General features: G+C 40.4%; 1 protein-coding gene across 1 annotated transcript in view; it reads right to left on the reverse strand.

Annotated features, from left to right (window-relative positions):
- Positions 1-23,966, reverse strand: part of TBC1D4 (TBC1 domain family member 4) — a gene marked incomplete at its 5' end in the record, with an annotated part of 103,249 nt that overhangs the window by 24,038 nt on the left and 55,245 nt on the right. Inside the window, 10 exons of the mRNA XM_085309562.1 lie at positions 2,928-3,077; positions 4,938-5,164; positions 6,151-6,225; positions 9,552-9,671; positions 10,295-10,405; positions 11,281-11,372; positions 13,234-13,366; positions 15,367-15,471; positions 19,105-19,194; positions 20,600-21,202. Of these exons, the coding sequence (XP_085165688.1) occupies positions 2,928-3,077; positions 4,938-5,164; positions 6,151-6,225; positions 9,552-9,671; positions 10,295-10,405; positions 11,281-11,372; positions 13,234-13,366; positions 15,367-15,471; positions 19,105-19,194; positions 20,600-21,202 (1,706 nt within the window). The remainder of the gene's footprint in view (positions 1-2,927; positions 3,078-4,937; positions 5,165-6,150; positions 6,226-9,551; positions 9,672-10,294; positions 10,406-11,280; positions 11,373-13,233; positions 13,367-15,366; positions 15,472-19,104; positions 19,195-20,599; positions 21,203-23,966) is intronic.

Here is a 23,966-nt window from a genome sequence, read left to right on the forward strand (position 1 = left end):
GAATTCAGACCACCAAGAACTTCACCTCAGCATGATGTGGTTGATGTTGCAAGCTAACTTCATGGACGAATACTGAAGATGATTCTTCTCAAAGAAGAAAATGCACTGAAGTTTTAATTAAGTTAATTAAAATTTAGTTAAAAATAAATGTTAACATGCCTTAACAGTTACATAGTTTACAGTTCTTCATCTTTCAATAGACTGCCATACTGCACTCAATTTCAATTTACTTTACATTTACACAAGAATGTTAAGAATAACTCATGTCATGCCTACAAAGGTAGAATATGGTCCTCTCAGCGAAGAAGAACCAAAGGAAAAAGCACCACAGAAGATTTGAACTTCCTCCTATTCATAAACCTGATGGCATGACAAGGTACTTTCATCAACACATTTGCAAGCTCAGTCAGGGAAAGTTTTAAAGAGTATAACTTATGAAGCAGTCATCAGTCAGACAATATACTTTATTCCTTATTAGCCAATTCAAACGCCAGTTGGATCTTACCAGCATATCAGCATTATTCATTTATCACTTCTTCCTGACTACATTTGTCATATTCACTTTCATAATGTGAACCCAACTACTTGTCAACACTTCACTCCTGGTTACTGCAATTTACCCATCGTGACAGTTTAGGCTCAGTTGCTCCCAGTAAAATTCGTAACTAACGAGACCTTATTTTCACAAATACACTCCCAAGATAAAAARGAAAAGTAACTGCAAAAAGAAACAAGGTTTCGCACAAATTCAAGATTAAATAGTAYCAGAAACCTGCATACCTGTATCACCTAAGCAGCAATACATTTTTCTTCTGGGAATTGCTCCTAATTTGCAGAATTTTCCCACTTTACAGTTCAAAACACCATTAACCATTATAATGAAACCTTTACGTTTAATGGAACCTAGATTCTTGTATAAACTCACCTGGGAGCTGGTTCAACTTGCTATCCGCTAGCTGAAGGCAACRCAAAGATGTAGTGAAATCCAAATAAAAGGTAGTCTGTAAGAAGCAAGCTATTTTCCCCCATTTCTCTGCACACTGCTAAATCCAGTCACCAATTTCTTAAATTTCCACTCTAATAAGCCACTTACCTGCTCCTCACTCTAGTGTTACTGCAATCTAGCACGAGCTGACAAATCTAGGCATCGCTGCCTTTATATAGTGACTGTTKTCAGAACAGAAGTTTTAGAACAGGTGATATTAAAAGTTTACTTCCACACTGGATGAGATATCAGTCTCTTCTCAGATTTCAAACACACACGCACTGCTTATTGCCTATTCACCTGTGTTTGAGTACAAAAATAAGGAACACAGAAGATGACTCCATCCTCCAAACCGTAAGTCATTTCTGAGTGGTTTTGGAAGGACATCCTAATATTAAGTAAATAATGACTGAGTTACATTATCCCTCTAGCAGAATGGGAACCTAGACAATTTGTCATCTACTTTCAAAAAGCTGTAGGATTGGGGGGGGGTCCTGTCAGTAAGGCTATGCAGTCAACCTCCTGTAAGAGTCAGCTTATTCCATATCCGTGCAAATTTATTTTGCTGGAAGAACTTGAACTGTAGAGTCCTTCCAACAAGCAATTTTATAATCATCTCTGCATTACAGTTTTTGCTGCATGCTGTACAGCAGTTACGGATTAGAGGCCAGAGACATTTCAATGAAATCAAGATAAGATACAATGTACTATGGGATATGGAARGATGATACATACTTTGCAGCTTGTTCTCATCTATATATTACTAGATACGACTAACCCACAAACCACCTGTACTAACGCCACCTGTAGCTCAACTGCCTCTCRTATTAGTTTGTGTGTTTACGTAGTTCTTCACAGCCTATCCTCAAATGCAGATCACAAGCTAATTTGAGCGCGTTTAACGAAACTGCATTCCACCAGGTGGAAACATTGCTCAAGAGTAACTTCCACACCCACCTCATACAACAGAAATCCCCAGGTGTTACAGTCCTGACAAGTCCAAAACCCAGATTTCATCAACGCTTGTGTGTGCGTGCTAAGAATGCGATCTATTGTTACTTTTTCAGGGAAGGACAGGAGAAGCGGTCACCAAAGCACCTATTACAACTCCACGGGATTTGCTTGAGAACGATTTGGGGAGAGACACATTCAGAGCCGAAGCGCGTTAGGARCGACAGAACAATTCAGCTCCCAAGGACAAACTGAAGATGGGAAAAAAAGAGCTGTCGTTGAAAGAAGACACAAAAAAARGCTGGCAACTGACAAAAAACATCACAAAGTTCAAAAGTATGGTCACACCTTACCTTGCTACAGGTCTGCCTCAAGAGGGTGGGGGGAAAAAAAAAAAAAAATACTATAAGCATTTGCTCAAGCAGCCTCCAGAAACAGGGCCTATGCTTATATTAAAAAGAAGTGTGATTTCCATTCAGATACTTAGTCTCTCACATTGAYGTCGGAAAACCCTTCTTGCATCTTTGCTTCTTCCATTCACTGTTATAATGTCGGCCTGCTAAGTGGGAGTTTCCCCTTCCCCACGCACTGGCATCCCACGTTAGCACTGTACTCCCTTCACGTTGTGCTTTTCTCACTTCCACACGTCAGTGATCACAGCAACACATGCTGGTTTACATTCAGCACAGAAAGTGTTAAATCRGTGTAACACTCAAAAAAAATGCATTTCAAGTGACAAACCCATGCAGCAGTTTTGCAACACTGCAACAGCAAAAGGACACAACTACTAGATGTCAGCAGGCATGCCTCTATTTTTAACAGGCTTTTCTGGCCAAAAGCCCGCTTGCTTATTTGCATCACGTACGTAAAGTCTGTTAGCAAGGCAGCAGTGCAAGGCAGCGTGGGAGAGATCACGTGTGCCCGCTGCGCCGGGGGCCCCGAGCCACAAGCCAGCGGCACCGCAGAACGGGGCAGCGGACGCCGCTCTCACCTCTTGGAGAGGTCATTTTCTGAGTGCTGCAGCAACCTCCCCGAGCTCGGGTAAAAGTTTTTCAGGAAAGATGGGGCAGAGAGGGAGGAAGGGAGACCAGGCGGCGCAGACTCACTCTCATTGTGAAAGCGCCGAACCCCGATAACAGGACTGTGCAGGCAACAAGAGAACACAGCACATGTATCAGAATGAAACTGGACACAAAAACAAAACACCAAATTAAAGATAGCGGTCAAGTACCTCATTTTTGCTTACTAAAAAGCTTTGTTTTCCAGAAGATAAATTGTACCGAGTGAGCTTCTGGGCAGTTTCCCTGATAACATTAACTCTACTGTTACACTCGTTTTAGGAAAYATTTTAATGACATTGAAGAACACGTATAGGATCTATTTCTTTGGTGTTATTTATTCTCAAAACAATTCAGAAAAAAAAAGGCTCTGAAATGTCAGCAAAAATCCTTTCAAACTTGCTTCCCATAACATAAACCACATTGTTTTTTCCCTTCAGTTGTCTCTTGTTTTTATAAATAACTTAAGTGCATTTCTAGTACATGTCATAAAATACAGATTATTTAAATKAAATATTTTGGGATAAGTTTTTGAAATGTATGTTAAGTATTTAAATCAAAAAAAGACACTGTATTGCACAGTTAAACATTACTTAACAACAGTAAAATGTGTTAGGAGGGACATCAGAATCAATTGYTTCTTCTGCACAACATTTCTGGCTAATCCTCAGTAGGAAGGGAGGAAAGAAAAAGCCCAGCRTAGAATCAAGTTGTTACAAAGCTGTTTTGACTGAAAATTTGTTGATTATGCAGCTTAATCAGTGACTTCTTGAAAGTTATTACAAAGAAGCGAAGTCAGCAAATCCTTCAGTTTGAACTGTYGGGTTTCCTGTTTGTATACAACATGGTCAGTGGAAAAAAAATAACCACTTTATCTCAGTAAAAACACATTATTTATCTCTTCACAAACATAAAATAGCAAGGCTCTTTGAAGGCTTATTTCTTACCCTCCACTTCCTTTCATTCACTGAAATGGAATAAAATTGTTTGCCTTCCTCTGAAAGCTGGTGTGGCATTCACACTGCTAATTTAATTCAGACACCAAAAGGGTGCGAAACTATTATTTAAAGTGATTTTTGGAAAGCACCTGCAAGAAGCYTAAGTTGAGCCATGTATTGTAACAGCTGAGCAATTTGGAGAAGGTGCTTCTCCAGCACAAAAGAATCAGCTCATGYGGGCCTGAATCCTGGAGAAGTTTGGAATTTTGTATGGTCACTTACTGGAGATGGAAAGGAGGGATGCAGCAAAAGCAGTACCTCCAAGGAGGTCCTGAACTATCTGTGAGGACCTCTTCTGACCAAGCACAGGAACTTTGCTCGGCTCTCAAAGGAGCAACGTCCCACACGAATTAGCTGGAGAGTCTCCAAACGGGAAAGGGGGAAGATGTTTTAGAGGGATGCTCCCAAGAAACACCAACAGGGAAACGGGTTTGTCTCACAGTTCAGAGGAGGTGTTTAATCCTTCAGCTGTTTTGTGAGACTCTTGCATAGCTTTAATTCTGGACACGGTCTCAGGGAGCTCGACTAACACAGCGGCAGACACTTGAAGCTGTCAGTGCCTTTTTCATCCTGGTAGAAACTTCCAGGTGCCTGTCTGCACCGTTAAAAGTGGTGGCAATCTTCTCTCCCAAGTGCCTGCCGCAGCCAAAAAGGCTTAAACGATTTTTCAGAGGTTGCAAATAAATAAATAAATAGAGCGCAAGCAACAGCCAGTCTGATGAGCAACACGCTAGATCACTACCGTYCCCAAATCACAGATTCGGGGCTTAGTGGGATGCTGCCATGAGCCAAACCGCATGGGTGTGGGAAAAMCCCAGGCCACAGTGCAAACTGCTTACGGAGGGAATGCAGGGGAGGCTCGTGCACCGAAGAACGGCTGGCAACGCTTACTTCAGTGCCGTTGCTACACGCGCAGGCGACGCGTTTCGTGCTGGACTGACTCACCTCCCAGGCTCYGTGCAGCTCTGGCGCAGCAGCGGGGCCCTCACGCTCTGGGACCTGCCGTTCTGGAAAGYTATCCGCCGCTTGGCGCTGGACGGCGGGTGGCTGAAGGTGTGCGCCCGCCTYCTGAACTGCGGCGAGTCCGAGTCCTCCTCGGGAAATGGCTGCCAGGCCGAGGACACGGGGGAAGCCGGCGGAGTAGCCGGAGGAGAATCCCCCGGGGAAGCGTCCTGCAAGGAAGTGCGAGAGCAATGAGGCCAGTCGGCTGGCGGAGCCCCCCACAGCACCGCTCATCGGGGCACCAGGGCCTCTCCGCCCGTCTTGGTCCTGGTCTATTGTATGCTAATTATCAGCTGGGCCACCAAAACCTTTGATAATGACTCTAAAACAGCCACGTCCTTGGGAAAAAAAGAAAAAGAGGGAGGAATAGAAGTTTATGTACAACGCAAACATACTAATTACTCTAAGCATCCTCTTGCTGCGATCAGCATTCCAGCTACCGGGCTTCTGGCCCTCTCCGGAAAAATAAGGAATCGAAAAGTTTGGGGAAACTGTCTTTTGCTCGTTTCCTCGACATATCATACGCACACTTCCTGTGCCGTCAAAGCGATATCCTGGAAGAGAGACCGTTATTGCACAGCCAGTGTATGAGTAACTGCAGCAGGAAAATCATAACCGAATCTTCACCTCCGGAGAAAAGCCAGCAACCAACCCGCGTGCGAGCTAGGAGGAAAAAAAACATTAAAAACAGGAAACAAAAAGAAAGTGAACAGAATGCTGTCTGCCCACCCCCCAGCAAAGCATCCCCACCGGCAAGATTCAGGTCTAAGCTCTGACTTCCCTAAAGCAACTGTTACTTACAAAAGCAGGATTCCTCACCTTCAGAGCATTTCACTTGGTTGGCATATGCTCATTTTTAATTGCTGCAGAGAAACGAGGCAGAAGCTGACCAGAAATTACTTGCTTTTACAAAAGCAAGGGAAGTGTAGAAAAAAACCAGACTGGTAATCAAACAATAGATTAAAGCTGAAGCTCAGAGTCAACATGTATTTCAGCTTTCCTACGCTCTCCGCCCCCCAGTGGAAACTCTTGTTTGAGTTTTGTAAATTGATGTGCTTTGCGCCACTTCCTTCAAATTGAAGCGAAGTGCCATATTCATGCTTCAGCAACGCCAGCGCATCGAAACGTGCCGCCTGCGAGCAAGCTCCTCACGTACTTTGTCAGAAGCCAGGCTGTTACAGCGCTCGAAGCTGTCCACGCTTCCCAGGCGGCCTCGCATTCTGTTGGCTCCCTGAAAAAAAAAAAAAAAAGAAAAAAAAGAAAAGCGAGCAATGTAATCTGGGCTTCTTCCCCCTGCCTGAAGGTTAAGCAAAGACGGCAGCAGCTTATGGCTCGAGCACATGACATGTTAGACCACAGATAATGGGACAAGTGCTGTTTTACATACGGTTCTTCCAACTAAAGATGTACCCATCTGGAGAAGGGTAGCAAAAGCACTAAAACTAGGGCCAGTGCTCTCTGGCTGCAAATCCAGACACAAGAAAGCCTCTTCAACTGTAACAGCAAAGAGGGCCAAGACAGCTGCTAGAAATCAGTGACAATATCTAGCCTCCCCAGAGGAGGAGACAAAACAGTAATACCTTTCACTACCTTCTACCTCTAACTTTTACTCCCATGAAACATGAGTGACAATCTCTGCTGTTGGACATCTCCAACTGCTGAAGTTACTTCCAGTGCTTAAACAGTAGGAAATAAGAAAATGGGTTTTAGGAAAACTATAGATAGACTGAGTGCACAGTAGCTCTTCTTGGTACGCTTGCAGCTGGAGGGGAAGTTTTGTCAACATCAGCAATATTTATTTAGCTTGCTTTTTCCTAGTAGGGCTTATTTTTATTTTCAAGGTTTTGAATGCCCCTTCTGTGCATTACCCCACTTAAGCTTTCTACCCAAGAATACTCTACCTGAAGCATCTCTTCACTGACCCTCACAGTAAAACATGAGCAAAGGATAACTTGAAAGTCTCTCACTAGATTTAAAAAYATTCAGTGTTATACTTTTGGCATCCTAAGAAGGGCTTTTCAGTTCAGAAATCAAACAACAAAAAGTTTAGTATGGCATAGGCTGGAATAAATCTGTCTATGAGGTCAAAGAGAGGTTGTATTTATTTTTCTGAGGTACACAGCTAGGAAGTCACAGCCTGTTTTCAGTTCAAACCTAGCAAAAATAAGACCAGTCGAGCAAAACAAACAAGTGAAAAAAGTTACATTCCTTTGTGAGTTGCTCTAAATAAAGTCAGAGCACACAACCCAACAGGTTTCCCTGCAGCAAGCAGTCAGCAGTAACTCACTCGGGTAGTTTAAAATGGGATTTGATGACATTTACYCAGCAAAGAAGCCATCCACTTAGTGTTCCTAGGTAAACAGTTACTGCATACTTCTAATTTTGCCAGGATTGAGCTCTCCCCACAACACTAACTGATTTTTACTTTTTTACTTTAATCTTTGCATCTACAATAAGTTTCTGAATGACAGCCTTACAAAAAATGATTTTCTTTCCTGATCTCTTTTTTACTAACTATATCTTAAAATAAAGATGGCAACTCATGCACAGTTATCATTCCATTACATTAATATCATGTGACTTGCAGCTGATTTAAGGGAAAACAACCCCACACCAGTAGGAATTGGATGCTTAAATACCTTTACAAATTAACCGTGATCCAAGGGTTTGCTACAGAAGTAGTCTGATACAGAATAAGAACTATTGAACCTTTTGCTGCATAATGTGTACATGCACATCACACAAGCAGTAGACACACAGACACTGTATAAAAAGCCATTGTATTACCAGCTTCAAGTCTAAACAAATAGAGGTTGATTGTACCGTAATTTATTTTTCTATTTCTTGTATTACATAACCTTTAAATGGATCTGCAAGGATGAAACCCTAGGTGCATCATGATTCCTTGCAACATATTGCTGTCTCTGATGTCATACAGTTACAAGTAAAAGATGAGACAACCTTCATCACAAGGAGAAGCCCACTTGGKCCAGAGGCAAACTCCAAGTGGCCTTAACACAGATTTAGGTGCCCTCTCCTGTTAAACCTAAATCAGAGACTGTAAGTAGCTCCTTGTACTATTACACACAGCACATCACAGCAGTCCTGCGGAGAAGGAACATGCTATATCAAAACCAACAATAAATAAGTGATATCACCTTCCGAGAGGCTTCAATTTAAGCACTGCATTTGTATAAATGACTTTTTCCTTTACGTGACCCAATTACTAATAYATCTGTATATGGCGTGCTGCTTTACTGGGTTATTTCCAGCGAGGTATGTCTGTGCCACAACCACTGCAGGGTTAGTGCCCACTGTCAGCGCTAGATCGCTTTCTAGTCACATGTCCTTTAGGTATGGAAAATAAATCAGACTCAGCACAGGCATGACTGTAGTTGTCACCATCTGATGATATTTTAGACTGCTAAAACTATCCAGACCTTAGAGCATCACCACTCCCTTCATACGCTCTCCCCATACTCTGACAAAGTTTCCAGGGTATAAATCTCGCTACATACCATAGGCAAGTTTTAATGCTGCCTTCAGTCCTAGATCAAGCTCATGCTTAACCTTCAGGGCAAGCAGTTCTACGGATCTTCCCTGGCAAGTAACGTTTTGCCTCCTTTTTAAGGAGCATCTGTGGCATCTGAAATTTGCAGGTTACTTTATGACACGCCCATTTAAGCTGCAGGCAAGCAGAAAAACTTATGCTTTGATTTAGCAAGGTACTTAAGATTACCAGCAGAAGGAACTTAACTTCACTGCTCTGAACTATATTTAGACTGTGTCATCCAGTACTACAGCTCACTGCAGTTTATCTACATACTGGATCCCARGCACTCAGCCTTCTTCAGTTACGGCTTTATATGCCTCTTCTCTGCTCTCAGGACTCTTCCTRCTTACTGAACAGAGGACACTAAGCAAAACCTGCACCTAAGACTTCTTTTCAAAAGTGTAATAAATACAGAGCGTTCCAAAGCATGTTCCAGTGATTATCTGCAATTCCAGGTTGCATCAGGCTATCAACACTGAAATGAGGAAGAACTCATTTTAAAAATACAGACAGACAGATAGACAGATTTTCTGAGGAAGGGTCATTTTGCTACTACTTCCCAAACATTCTTAGTGGCCAACATGAGTTTTTATCTGCAAGATAAGGTATTACTCCTCAGAACAGAAAAAAAATCTCCAGTATAATTTATGCAGGGACATTCATTCAAGCTTTCAAAACAAGGTAATATATCCCTTTATGAGATCATACAGCAGTTCTGATTAAGACAAAGCTATTTGAAGGCAACACATCTGATAACGCTCAGCTAATTTGCTTGCCACCTACAACGAATGCTTATTTTTCAGAAAGTTGCCTTTTTCCTCTGTATATATGGCTTATCACAAACTCTCCACCATAGCTAAGCCACAGTCATAACCCTCAAATTTCACAGCAGAGATTTAACTTCATTAAGTATTTATTAGACCGAAGCCTTTAAAAAAAATCTGATAGGACCTTGCTGTCAAGGTTATCTGGGAGAGCTGCTGACAATGAGTTGTTAATCTTACCCTTGAGAAGATATTTTCCAGAGAGCTAGTCAAGGATTTCTTGGCCTTGTTTTTCAGAATGTCAAGTTTAAACCTGCCGCCACTGGTAGTGCTTTCTGGAATCGCACTGTTAGAAGCAGTCTGTTGAAATAAGGCAAGGACACAATTCAGCTTTGGCAATTCTTTTTGCAATTGCAGATCTCCAAAGACTAAACTGAACCAAGTTACATAATAAACAACACACCCTTGGCCAGTATTAAAAAAAAAAAATCACCCCTAAGAACTATAAAAAAAAAAAAAAAAAAAAAAAAAAAAAAAAGAAAGAAAGAAATACCAATTAAACAATACTGTTATCTGTTCCATCCGCTAGATAAATTTGTGGTTTAAACTGAAGCGGTGCCCTCTTGGCCCCTATTCTCCCTGGAAGGACTGTTAGGGAGTGGGAATCAGGGAGGGAGGGAAAGGACACAAGAGGTATTCCTCACACTGTAAGGAAATCTAGACCTCAAAAAATCAAAATAATTTGTTGGCTTTTTCTAACCCCCCCCCCCGCCTCCCTTCCCACCCAAACCTAAAAGAATTGAGCACTCCACAGTAAATCAAACCAAATCGCTTCTCTTTCAGTCCTCGCTCCATAACTAACAATACTCAGCGCCAGTTCCCCGCTCCGCGCTGAACTCTGGCATTGGCCCTGCTCCTACTCAAGGTCGCATTTGAATAGCGTGGGGGAGGAAGGAGAGGCATAATACAAAATTAAGCTTTACCAACGGTGCTTCACCAATGTGAACGTGYGTTTTCTGCTTGGCCTCACAGAGCTGGCGGAGATGTAAGATCACAAGTTCATTTTCTTCCTGGTCGTTTTCAGGCTTCATTTTCTGTTAGTAGCAGCAAAGAAAAGCAAAAAAAGTTGTCTTTTAAGAGTCATAATGTGCTTAGTTTCACTTCCACATATTCTTTGAAGTTAATGTATTGATACTCCAAATGTCAAAGCACCCTATTAGTAAATTAAATTACACTATCATTTGTGTGCCTTCATATTCTTGGCCAAAATAGACTAGACCTGCCCATTTGGAGAACACTACAGGCCATGGAGGGCAGGAAACCTCATGACTGCACCTTTTTCTTTTCAAAGGTTATCTGCTCTTGTCTAGGCTTACAAGTGGAATACAGAGTGCACAAAAATACACAGGCACCTGCTTTTCCAGGCAGATGGAGAAGAACATAGCCTCAGGAAGGCTAAACTAGTTCATGTTTACTTTAAGCAACCTAGATGATCAGGAGCATGTCTTTATGCTATATACTTTATCCACTTAAGCACACTTAAGTGCACCAAGAATTCTTGCCTTAGAGTACAAGTTGAAACAGAGCTGTTGCGAATGCCAACCACCTCCTGATGAGTGAGATGCACACATCTCACGTGCTCTCAACTCATCCTCACAGTCTCATTTTTATTTAAGGAAGTACATTTACAAATGAAGAACCAAACTTAGGGAAGAAAAAAAAAGGAAAGAAAAAAGGAAAAAACTCAAGCCCCTTTGCATACAGATACAAATATCCCAACAGAGCTGAGGACCAAAACTTTTCTGATACCAGCATGCTGCAGATCATATTAGGCTAGAGTGTTTGGCAGAACAGTAGTAAACTCTAGACAACATGGCAACACAGTCAAGCAGTTAAATGGAAAGAAATGTTTAGTCTACTTYAAACATGCTCTTTTTCAAACCTGAGGCAACAGCTTCTAACTTATTACCTGAACACGTTCAAAAATGTCTGCTTGCTCATTATCGGTTAGTGATGACAGGTGTCTCTGAATTACAAGTTTGGCCCTTGGTGGATACAGTCCTGAGAAGAGAAGAGAATATTAAAGCCTCTGGAGTCCCAGATGATCTCCTGATATGCTTCTAGGGGAAGGAGAGAAAAAAAAAGATATTAAAAGATTAAACTTGTATTTGAGTTCATACGGTTTAACATTTAGCAGCTGTATATCTAGGGATGTGATGTATGTGACACAAGATGCTTGAGATTTTGCTAAACCATGCAGTTTTGTCTCATTGCGCAGGCAGTAAAAATAGTACCAGCTGCAGTGAAGCTGCACGCCCTTGTGTAAAAGGTTGTGCTCTCCACCCCACCACTGTTTGCCACCCAAGCATCGAGAGACCACTGACATCRATACGGAGAGGGGAGGAAGAAGGGAGCGGAGCAGGGAAAGAGTTGGAAAGATATTCAATGCACGAGGTACTCGGAAGTCTTCAGAGATTTTTAACTGAAACAGATGCATTTTCAGACACATTTCACACAAGGAAAGGAGAGAATACAGGTCATACTGCAGAACTGAACAGATCCTCCTCAAAAGCAAGTGGGGCACAAATGCCACAGAAACAGAGGAAAAAAATTTTTGCTCTTTGCTAAGCCATACACTTGCTTACAAACCTTGTTCTAAGAAGCCAAAAAAATCCTGGGGCAAAACTTAAACCCCCAAGTCAGTGAAAAAAACATTTTTACAGCCAAGGTGGGTATCATTCATAGAAAATCACAACTAGAACAGATGAAGGCTGTCAAAAGTCATAAAGCCCTGGATTTAGTTATAGGAATCTTGTAGACACTAAACAAAGCAGAAGGACAAAACAYATACATACATAAATTAGAGGTACTATAGTAAGTATTTCAGTCACTAAGTACAAAGTTTAAGAAATGACCATTTTCATACTCAACTTGTTGTATTAGAAGAGGTCTTTTGAYACTGGATATTTATACCAGGCTTCCAGGTACCCTTATTCAAGATACCTACACTGTCACATACAGCAACCTCTATAGTTTTCCACTCAGAGCAGGTTAAGGTTTGTGATTTCTGCTTATCTGTTACAAAATCCACAAGACATCACTCATTACCTAACAGAATTTCACTTCACCAAGAATTTTTACTTTGCTTTTCTTCCACCAGAGGGAGATAAGTAGCAATAATGACTTTTAATCAATGGGAAACTGGACAACTTAAAGTACCACCAGACCAGAAGAGACAAGACCATGGTAACATATTTGCTTGTTTGCATACAACATTTTGCAATGATACAAATCAGACTGACTGTGAAAATAGGACTCTGATACAAGGTAGTATTAAAAACAAGTCATTTTGTATGTGTTCTGGCACACTGCACTTCCACAAAAAACAAGAATGGTTGTGCGCACRTATTTTTCAAGTCAGGGAGTTGCCTTGACTTTCTTTGTTAGATATTAATCTAATATCTTAATCATTTATTTCCTGTAACAGAACTAAGTATTGAAGCACATCCAAAAACGAGCATAAAGAAAGAAAATAATCCCTACATAGGAAAGAATGATCACATGATAAAGCAAGACCCTTTCTGATCACTACTGTCTTTTTATGACCCATTTTGAAACAATGAATTTCCAAAGAAACAAAAGGAAAAGCTTTGGGTTTTTTTTCTGTTTAACACATGATGATGAAAGAATAAGTATTTACGATACAAGCTGTACTATATTTAGTTACAGTATCATCACCGCAATCACCTCTGCTTGATTGCAGCGAGTAGAAAGAGATAACAATTTCTCATTGAGCCAATGTTCCCTCTGTTCTTGCATCTAATCAGCCAAAAGCATATGGAAAGCATAATTAAAATTAACAGATACAACAGGATTCTTCCMGAACAGACGCACACATTTAGAAAACAGACTCAGCTGTTACCTTCAATCCTTTCACACAGCTTATGCAGTGAATGCATAGGGCAGGCCTCGCACAGTTTGACCTGCGTCTTGGCATTTTGCAGAGCCGCAGCAGTGCTAAAGGCCTGTTTCAGGGTAAGCATTACCTCATCGACCTAAGGAGGAACGGAGAAAAGGCGGTATATAAACAGAAATGCATGCCATTATGCATCAAATCAGATTTACAAATCACATCTTAGCCATGTTCCTTATAATCAAAAAGCTTGTTGTTGTCTGCAAGAAAATACAACCGTCTGCTGGTAAAGAGATCTCGGATCTCTTCCCAGCTCTCTGCCAATTCCCTGTAGACAAAGGCAGTGGTATGTTAACRGGACTTAAGCACTGACGTTTTCTGAAACGTCCAACTACAAATGTTTATAGGAGTTCTAGCCATGCACAGAATTTCAAAGAGTAAACGGAAATATGAGAATGGAAGAGAAATGTTAGTATTTAGAAGGGCCTAGATATCTGGCTCCTGTTGTAGCTATTGGATCTGGATGCTTAGGCACCTAAATACTTCTAGAAATTATCTGTCCATACACTTGAAGAGAATATATAACTAAGTTTCCATTACTAGCAAAATGATAATAAATCATAATTTTGGAGAGCAGTTTATCATTTATCCTTTGTGCCAGTATCTCAGATTATGCAGCCAAGTGTCAAGTGCTAAACACACCTTTCCTGAAGGAAAGTTTTCCGAGATGCTGTATTTCCACAGTCTCTGCTGAAATAAAGGGTTGTCTGGATGCTAAAATCCTTACGTTCAGCCAGAGAGTGCAATTTTCAGTATTTAGTTGTAGCTACTCAAGCTTACTGGGCCAGGCAGTCACCTTTTTCAGTTGATGCAAGCAAGCATTTTAGCCTGGATATAAGCTGGCTAAATAAAGAACGTTCACTTCTTTAAAGTTTTTCTTGCAAACTGCATACGCTCCTGCTCGACTATTTTCCTCCCACCATTATACTGTTTTAGCACAAAACATCATAGGTCCATCCTGCTGCAGAGAGGAGCTTCCCAGAGCAGTTCACTTTTCTCAGGATCAAAAAAATCTCACAGACCAGCTACCAGCTTCACTGTAACCAACGCCACGTCTGTGGGCGCTGCCTGCCCTGAGCTCTGCTCCGCCGCTACCGCAAACACAGCCAACGCTGTGTTCCCGCAGGGCGCCGCTGGAGAAGTTCGGCTTTTGTGCAAGGAGGGTCAGAGGGGATGAGGGCTTCTCCTCACTTATTCAAACACACAAAGCACTCGGAGTTTCCCCATCTGTGCTTTTAGGGAACACAATGCTTTACTCATGTCTTTGTATTATCCCTGAAAGGAGGAAAGAGCTTGAAGACAATTTTTGAACAGAAAAGAATATTGTACTTCAGAAGCAGCTTTTTGCTTTTTTTTACGAGCAGGCTGAAGAAAGCTAAAATATTTAAGACCCAAAACATGCAGTCTAACATTCAAAATATACAAATTATTCTCAGGGTCTGCCAGTCACAAGAAAAAGGCACCTGAATGTGGAAATCTGAATTAGTTTGTACCTTGATATTTTACTGTTTGTTTATTTTTACATAAACATTTTAAACACTACTAGAAGTTCCCGGGTGTCCTCTCCCCATAGCAATAGGACAAGCCATTGAACTACGAATATCCCTGTTGTAATATAGATGTGTATGTTTTTCAGAGTAAGTTAGTGCAGATGTCTCTCAAATGGAAGACACACAAAACATTGCTAGGTATATACACCACATTTTAAGAGTCTTTCAATTACATTATCCATGGCCAGGTTTATCAATAGGTCAGCTGTAACATTTTCTGTTAGTTACGAGATCAGTTGAATCTGTACAAGTTCCTGTTTTCTCCTCGTTTTAACATAGGTTCAGATCCTCAGCAAGTATAGGACACGCAGGGCTATTAACTGCTTGAAGTTTTATTGACATAAATCTATTTGTTCRCAAGTTGGCTACTGAATTAACAAATAGTTTTTTTCAGCTAGCTAGAGAGAAGATTTCAAAGTTTAGATGAAAAAGAGTTAGTAGCTATTAGCACAGAATAATGCAGATTTTTAGAATTAGGAAATGCTTTAGTCATCCTCTGATGGAAAGATTATGAYCATTTGTAATTACTTACCAGAGATTCACTTGCGCACTGGAACACATAGCAAACATACTGGCTTAATCCAGGTTCAAGAGATTCCCGACAAATGAAGCCAAAGTGATCAACGTGTTTTATACCCTGGAAGAGTTTTAAAAGAGCARTAATAGATTATTTTATTAACACACTGCGTTTCCAACTTGATCATAGAAATAGTTACCAGACTCCCAGCATTTGCTAATAAAAAAAATTTGAGATATTATAAGCCTATCCTCCTAATGATCTCTTATCYAACTCCAAAGTTTTAAATTGCTTTTTGTATTGAAGTTATGTAGAATTCTTTTCASAATCAAAACAAGAAGTTATGTAGTAATATACCTGGGTCTGAATTACTTCCACTAAAACAACTGGTTTTTCACGGAAGCCAACAAAACAGTCCTAGGTTGTATTTGCAATTGCTTTGGTAGTGAAAGCATCAATGTGTTGAGCCCACACTAAAACATGAGACCCGGACAGCATCATAACAATACTTCTTCTCTTTCCTGTAATATAAGTTTGAACTTGTATTAGCTAAAAAAAAAAAAAACGAAACAAACAAACAAACAAACAAAAAACACTGCAGAGGATGAGTGGTGACATATCTGGGAGGATACCAAAACTGAACCCTTAAATTAATCCTTGAATTCTTGACTATGGCACTGACATTGAATTACACACTAGAGGTTTGAAGACTTGCTACACATTACTACTGATATTTTATTTCAAGATCCTAGTGTAACTGCTTGACAGGGAATGTTGTCATGCTAAAATCAGCAGTGAGAAGATCAAAGAGACCTGCTTCCAAAGAAGCACTATATTCCTAGTCTCAATTCATGGAACATGACTCACTATTGTTAAAGCTTTTGCCAATGTTTTTGTCATCTAAATATGGTAATAGCAGATTCTCTCCAAAAGARAGTCTGAACTCTCAAGTTCAAATACAACAGAAAGCAAAACTCAGTTTCTTGGATCCATCTCCAAAAAAAACACCTATATCATAAAAAGATGGGAGGAGATGAATCAACTTACTTATGCCTTCAGAAAACACTCTAGACAAAACCAGTAACACACTACGTGACAGACTGAACATACTGCCAAAACTGCCAGTAGTTCTCAAAACTGAAGTTGAATTGCRAAAGTTCCATTTGTGCTACTGGAAGAGCAAACCTTAACACAAGTGCAAACACAGACTATCTAAGATGGCACAGATGTCATTATTTTACCATAGTCCACACCAATACTGACTTAAATGAAACCATTTTCCTGTGACACTCGCAGTCTCCAAAAGCATAAAATGGAGAACGACATACACATATGATAATTTATATAACAGTGAAGCGTTGCCCTCTGTTTCGTGATTTAAGTGTATTTACTCAACGTGGATCAGTAAGATGCCAGTTCCCTCACTGCTGACAGTGCCCGAATAAGCCTACTGCTGTCTGATTTCTCATTTCTGCAAAGGAGAGCATGCATGGCAGAGGTGGAAATGACACTCGCACCAAAGCCATAAATAGCACAGTGCGTTTTCCCATTAACGGCAGTTCCATCAGTTTTCTTTAACAGGGTGGCTTGACCTGTCCCAACAAAAGAACGCACAGCTTTGTTGTTCTGTGCTACCTGAAGGTACAGAGCTTAATCACCATTTACATTTGCTGCTTAGTCAATTATGTGAAGCACAGATAGTGAATTGACTGCAGCAGATCAATCATACTCAAGCTATATAATAGAAATACCTTTAACAGACAAGACTAAAAGAATCCAGAACACAAGCTCAAGAGAATGTCTCTTTTYCCATCATTTTTAAAGCTCAAAAGACCAAATAGTCCTAAGCTGCAGTCTCACAATACGCAGTAAATCACTTCTCTGTAAATCCCCAAAGCAGCCCTGTGGCTAGTACCGAGTTCTTTAAAAGAAATACTGATGAGCCTTATGCAACCAAATCCTTAGTCTTGAACAAATTAAAGTTTCATTTGTATTGAAAATAGAAAAAAAAAAAATCTAAAGTATCTGTTGCATTAAGAAAAAACAAAAAAATGCAGTATTGTTAGTACCTGTTCAAGTCATTCAAGTATGCAAAATAGCAAGTTTTGCTTCAAATAAGGCTGAGGAGGTGAAGAACGGGACAAAGCTCAACATGCAGCATTACCTATTTACTATTTACTGCATGCAATTAATTTCCTGAAGGAAAGTCAGGCCTCAAAGGACTGCAATAGTCTTGTTTTAGCCTTCAAAATCATCACCAGCAGCAGAACAAATGTTGTTCCACCTTTGGACTATYACCTGTATCTTCATAATACTCAGATGCCCAGTATATAAAGCTGCTGTGACACTTCCATTCAGCTCAATACATGCACAATAGGGGGAGAAGATGCAAGCCATCTGCAAATTTAGCTTTTCATACTACTGCTTTAAGATCTTTGCCAACCTTTGATCTTTATTTATTACAATGCTGTTAATACATCATTGTTTGATTATAYTGTCCCATTCTAAAAGGTACATGCCCTTTTCTCCCTTTACGAGCAGCAATAAGAACTAGTTTAGCAGTGCACTTTACTGAAGTGCCTGGACCTACAGTGGGTCACTCCAGGCTCCACTTGAGTTACAAGCACTGACCAGTTCTTAATTTTTATTAGCATTCGTAGTACAGTCATGCAAGAGTAGATTTGTTATTAGAATCAAAAATGAAATCACTTAGGGGTGGAATCCTGGTTTAGAGCGTGCCAGGAAGTATATTTTAAACTAAAAATAAATAATGTTTAATGTGGCCTGAAGTGATGCATGTGAACAGGSAAAGGAAGAGGGAAATGAAACAAGACCTCCAAACAGAAAGTGCCAGAAGCAAGAACAGCTGCAAGATAGAAAGCAGTACCTCTCAGCCTAGACACTCCACTTTATAAGACATATTTATCTATTGACAGAAGATAGCTAGGTTCATCTATCACCATATTCTACAGACGAGATGATGGAGGTGAACTGCTGTCTGCCTGGAGGGCTGACTGGATGCTCTCAACAGTCCAGTGGCTTTCAGGATTTCAACTGCTCAGAGGCAGCTCTCTAGTAATTCCTAAATGGGAATTACTTCCAAAATTAAATACAATGCCAATAATGCTCTCCCAAAGCAGCTTACGCTTTGCTTTTTGATCAGTGATCAAAGCTGCCACYACTGTGACTCTGGCTTGTTATTTAGTGCCCATCTTTTCTGCATTAAAGCTCTGTGGGAATGACATCATGTTATTTGTGCAGTATCCACTTGCAAGCGCTATCAGACAAGTGACATAAAAATCCCTGATCTGAATAACAGCTCTTCATTATTTTAAGAGCAAACCACTACTTCAAGTCTGCTGTAGCTGCTCATGAATCAACTGCACTTTAACATGTAATTTATTCAGCTGCAGCCACCAAAGAAGTCACAATGATGTTTTTGCGTCAGACTTCACGTTGGATGTGTATATACTATCATAAACACTCAAAATCACCCTTTTTAAATTAAGCAGTAAATAGAGTAAAGCAGCACACTACTTTCGTTTATGAGAATTTAGTCAGACAGAATAAACTGTTTAAAAAATGACATTGTAACCCAAAAAAAAAAGGAAATCAGCACAGAATACTGAAAAAGCACTCCAGATTTCTTTTTTTTCCTGCTGTCTATAGGTTAGCAAGGCAGCCCAGCTGAAGAACAATTATTGATCCCTTTTTTTTCTGATGATCTACATGTTGCTTCTTATTCATGCTTACCTGAGAACATGAAGAGATATCTTTAAAATTCTTTTCAAGAACAACGGATTTGGTGTCTGGACTGATGAGGTTAACTTCAAACCTTCCAACCTTGAAAAGAAATGAAAAATAGGAAAATCTAGTTTGTGATTGTCATAGTACTAATGGTAACAAAAAATATCAAAATCTAGCCTTTTCTTGTTCACACTGGAATACCTTCAGCATAACAGCTTACTCAGCAGGAATAAGGATACTATAATTTAGCTTGTGTTRAGTTAAAAGGTATTTCAGCAAGAACTCACACAGTTCACTGGGAAAGAGATTTTAAAAGAGGACTTTCTTTTTYCCTCCTCTTTTTAAGCTCTTTTGACTCAAAGATCCCATGTTTAACAGATACTACTTAATGGAGTGAACAGTGAACTACTTAATGGAGTGATACTACTTAGTGGAGGAACAGTGAGGGTAAATTACAAGCTACAATAAAAAACAGTGAAATTACATAATTCATGGATAGTTTTCTCTTTTTAAACTATACCATAGATGAACTGAGAGTTGATCTTAAGATGATACCTTTAGTTTTCATAGTAACTCTGAGTACGTCATACAACAACTTACCTTTCAGCTTTTCCAAACTGCTTCTCAATGTGTGAACTTACTCCACAGAGCCTGAGGAGTTTTTCAGCTAAATCCTTTTTACTAGTTACCAGTGACAGTTGTGGCTTTCTAAAGGAGAAYGCACTCCCCAACTTCAGCCCAGCATTTCCCCAAAAGAATAAAACGCAAGACTGATCTTTAAAGCAAATGGAAAGACAAAACCCAAGCGTTTAGCTCCCTGTTATTTCAAGATCCAAAGATCTTTCCTTTTATGGGTCACCTCCTCTGAGTGCCCTTTTGTTTTCTCAGTACTAGCTCTGAGGACATCAAATGCAGCTGAGGAGAGGGAAGGAAGAACTACATGGTCTGATGGAAGAAGCGATCATAGCAAGTAGAAACACTGGAGATTTTGCAGAGAGATTACTCRTTTGGGAAAGGCAAGCTTAACATCAGGTTATCATAAAGGAGCTGGCTCAAACATAAGGCTGTGAAATTAATAACTTATTTCTAAATGCACATAAAGGAAGATCAGTTTACACTGAAAGCCTCATGGAATTATCTGTTTGAAAAAAAAATCACTATTTTCAGCTAGTTCCTGCATCTCACAAATAGACACACATCAGATTCGCATACAAAATACACAATTCTTTCCCTAGAAACTCTGCTCCTGTTATCAAAGTGTAATTCCTTTCTAAGTTCACCTAAGCTCATGATTTGAGCTGACTTCCTTAAGCAAGTCCACCTACTTGTGCTCCAATCATTTCTGAGCAGATGCAGCAATACTCACAACAAGTCATGAAACCGCACAGAATCCTACTACTTATCTTACAAAACTTGTCTCCATTTCAGAATGCACAGGAGAAGATACAGCACAAAACCAAGTTCTGCTCTCATTCAAAAGCTTGCCAGTCCTAGCACACACCTGAAACAACATTGTCCTGTTCTTCTCCGAATCCGAGGGCTGAACGTGACTAGGCGCGCTGGCATGCCTTCTGCGCGGCTGTGTTTTCAGGTTTGTGTCATGAACCCTTCTTTGCATAACCGCGGTGACACTGCTGCATCGGGAACGAAATTCCTGCTGCTCATCAAAGCCAGAGTCCTCTAAGATTCGCTCTGGAAAGGAGCTGCGAGTGCTGGCCAGGTTGGTTAAGTTGGTTTGACTGCCAACTGTAAATATCCCAGCCTGSACCGTAGTGGTATCTGGGCCATCAGACTCCTCAAAGGGGCTATCTGATGGTGAGGCTGGTGCATCTCCCTCGCACAAGGGTAAGTCCAAACTTGACTCYGTATTGCGCTGCTCACTTAACAGTTTCAGGCGCTGGCGCTCATGAAGGCTGAATTTCTCAATACAATCATCAATGAGTGTGGAGGGAGCCTTCTTGTGAGCCACTGTCACCTTCCCACAGTACAAGACCTCAAATTTTTGGGAGTTATAGAAGGCATCTTCACTATCCTTACTYGGCTTGGCATCTTCTTTCAGTGCCGCTTTGGAGACTTGTCGTATGCTGCTGATGACATCAGGAACCTAAAAGACAGTTTAAGAAGTATTCTTTAGCAGCCAAAAACAAAATACTGCAGACWGTGATACGTCAAACCTCTACAGTATAAATAAGTACACAAGTTACTTCTTCAGTAGAGTGCTACCAGCTTTTTGGCTGACAATGTAAGACTAGTAATTTCTAAATTCAGTATAGACAGTTTTTGAAGTGTAAGCAAAAAAAACTGTTTCTAATATTTTAGTAGAACATGTTTCAGAACATGTCTGCTGACAAATGTTCATACTTGTTTGTTCTTGTACTAAAATGCTTTTCTGTAACCCTCTTCTCACATTAGTGTTTCTCACCGACATATTGTGTATGGGGCCTTTTATTTTGGAGAGCCAGGTATTTCCTTCCTAGGACTGTTGTGGAAACAGACTTCTACAAATGAAAAGAGCCAAATAATCCCTGTTAATTTCAACCAACAATTTTAGTATACAGGCAGCGAAGGGAATGCAAACTTTACAGAAGTAACACGTACTAATGCATTARCTCTCCTCTATTACCTACTACAAAAATCTCACCCAGTCCCTCCCAAGACACAGCTTACTCTCAGGTCCAACATACTTCCTTGCTGTCTCAGTCACCTGATATCCGAGAAACACACCCAAATCTCTCTTCTTCTCCATCATTCTTACCTACAGATCCCTACTATAGCCTGCAAGGCCAAACTGCATATCTCTATAGTTGCAACTGCCAAATTCAGCCCTGTATCAGTCCTTCAAAGTCACCTGGTCCTTCCTCCATTATATGCTAATTAYGCTGCAGGATGTCTGCTTTCAGGGACAGTGTATTTAATAAGCAAGTTCCTCTGTCATCCTGTCTTCACTAAAGAAAAAACAGAAAAAACAATTCTATTAGCCACAGATCGGAGCGATTCTAGTTCCTTTTTCAACTCTACCCACTTCTGCTTAACTCAGTCTTTCCCCRTTCAGTTCTCATAACCATCACAAATGGTATGACATCATTTCAAATGCATTTGGTAAGTTATTAGTTACAGTGAGATCAAGAGATGCTACTTATCCTACCTTCACCACCAAAGAAATCAGTTTTCAATGTCAAGCTAGTACAATGTAYAGCTGAATAGCACACACTGTATTCTATACAGCTTCTCACCACATCTGTAACATCTCATAATTTGTTCCAAAGTTTTTTTTTTCTAAAATACTAACTCAAGTCAAGCCCAGTATATAATTCATGCTCCCCACAGTGTGTCTTTTTTCAGTCAGATCAGATACCATCTGAAACTTGCTAATTCAGCAGTGATCTCCTATACCAATACTTTTGCAAGTAATGGTGCAAAATTACCTTGTCTAACTCCCCTTCCCCATTACAGGCTCCTTCCCAGGCAGGCTCTCAGCTCAAATGCGCTTCCACTTCACTGGCTGCAAGATGAAATTCAATTACCCTAAGACTACTAACCATTTAGCTTTTGTCCTTAGAGACATCATCATTTCAGTTTCAAATGACTGTATTTAATCCTCACGCATTCTCACTAGCAGGCTGCCCTACACTGCCCAAGGAATGCACCACCCGCAACCACACCAGCTCAGCTGGACACGGACAATCCTCKCTTGCCCCATGCTCCTTCATCTTCCAAGACAGAGCTTTCTTCACTGTTCACTTCTCCCCTCTATGAGCTTTTTACTATGTACTGTGCTAAAGAAGCTCTAGAGTTTAAATCCCTTAGCTCTCTATTTCAGTGACTTCCACTAGCTACCTCTTTTAATTAAATTTCCCCTTTCCAAATCCAGAATCTGTTACAGGACAGGACAACTCCTACTTATTTTTCTACACATAGTGACAAATGAGAATTCTCTTCAAGATGTTTAAATTCTACAATGCAATCACTATCCTAAACCATGTCTGCTGTTAATTCAGCAATCTGGATTTTTTAAAAAACATACTGACAATCACTTCTGCAATAACTGAGTCCTGTCACTTGCTAATARTTTCTGAGATACAGAATGGAGAAGAAGTTCTTAAGTCTTTCAAAGAATTCTTAATAGTCTCCTAACACATCCTATCCCTCATCCCCTGCCAGTGAATGTCCAGATACATTGGGTATTAGAAGAGACTTCCAACCCTGTGACAGCAGGATTTCCCCATCCCCTCTCAGRTATTTCCCACGTACATACAGGCACACGCACACACAAGCTTTATGTAATTACAATTCTGTTAAAAARGCCAAAATGTTACCCTACCACCTTGCTATCTACTGCTTCATTTAGTTTTCATCTTTTTAGATTGTACATACTATTCAATTACTGCTATTTGARTCACAACCATGATTTCACAACACCTGCTACCTCTATCACTTCTGCTTCTACCTACCACATCAACAGCTACACTATCTTCACTTCAACATACGTGATCCTAGCACTAGGTAGAGGTTTTAGCTGGTGCTGCTTGACCATTCCTTATTTCCTGCTTCGTGCAGTGCAGATAGCTTTTTCAACAAGCTACATTATTTTTGAAGAGGGCACCTCCATTAACATTCACCTTTTTTCTATTTGCCCTCCCATTCACAGATTTTAAATGAGAAATCAAGTTTGGAGGGGAAGTGCCATTCAGTCTCCATAGTCACAGACAGCTTTCCTTACGTACGGAAGAGGAAAGCAATGTAAAACAGGGATACTACAATGTATAAGAAATATCTATCAGCTGGGTCAAACTCAGTTCCAGATGCCTATTGATAGTCTCATTGCCTCTTGTCCTGTCACATGGGACAACTGAAAAGAGTTTGTCCCC

This window comes from Rhea americana, unplaced genomic scaffold (assembly GCF_003343005.1).
Source record: "Rhea americana isolate MKP2758 unplaced genomic scaffold, rheAme1 scaffold_3, whole genome shotgun sequence".
Classification (NCBI taxonomy): Eukaryota; Metazoa; Chordata; class Aves; order Rheiformes; family Rheidae; genus Rhea; species Rhea americana.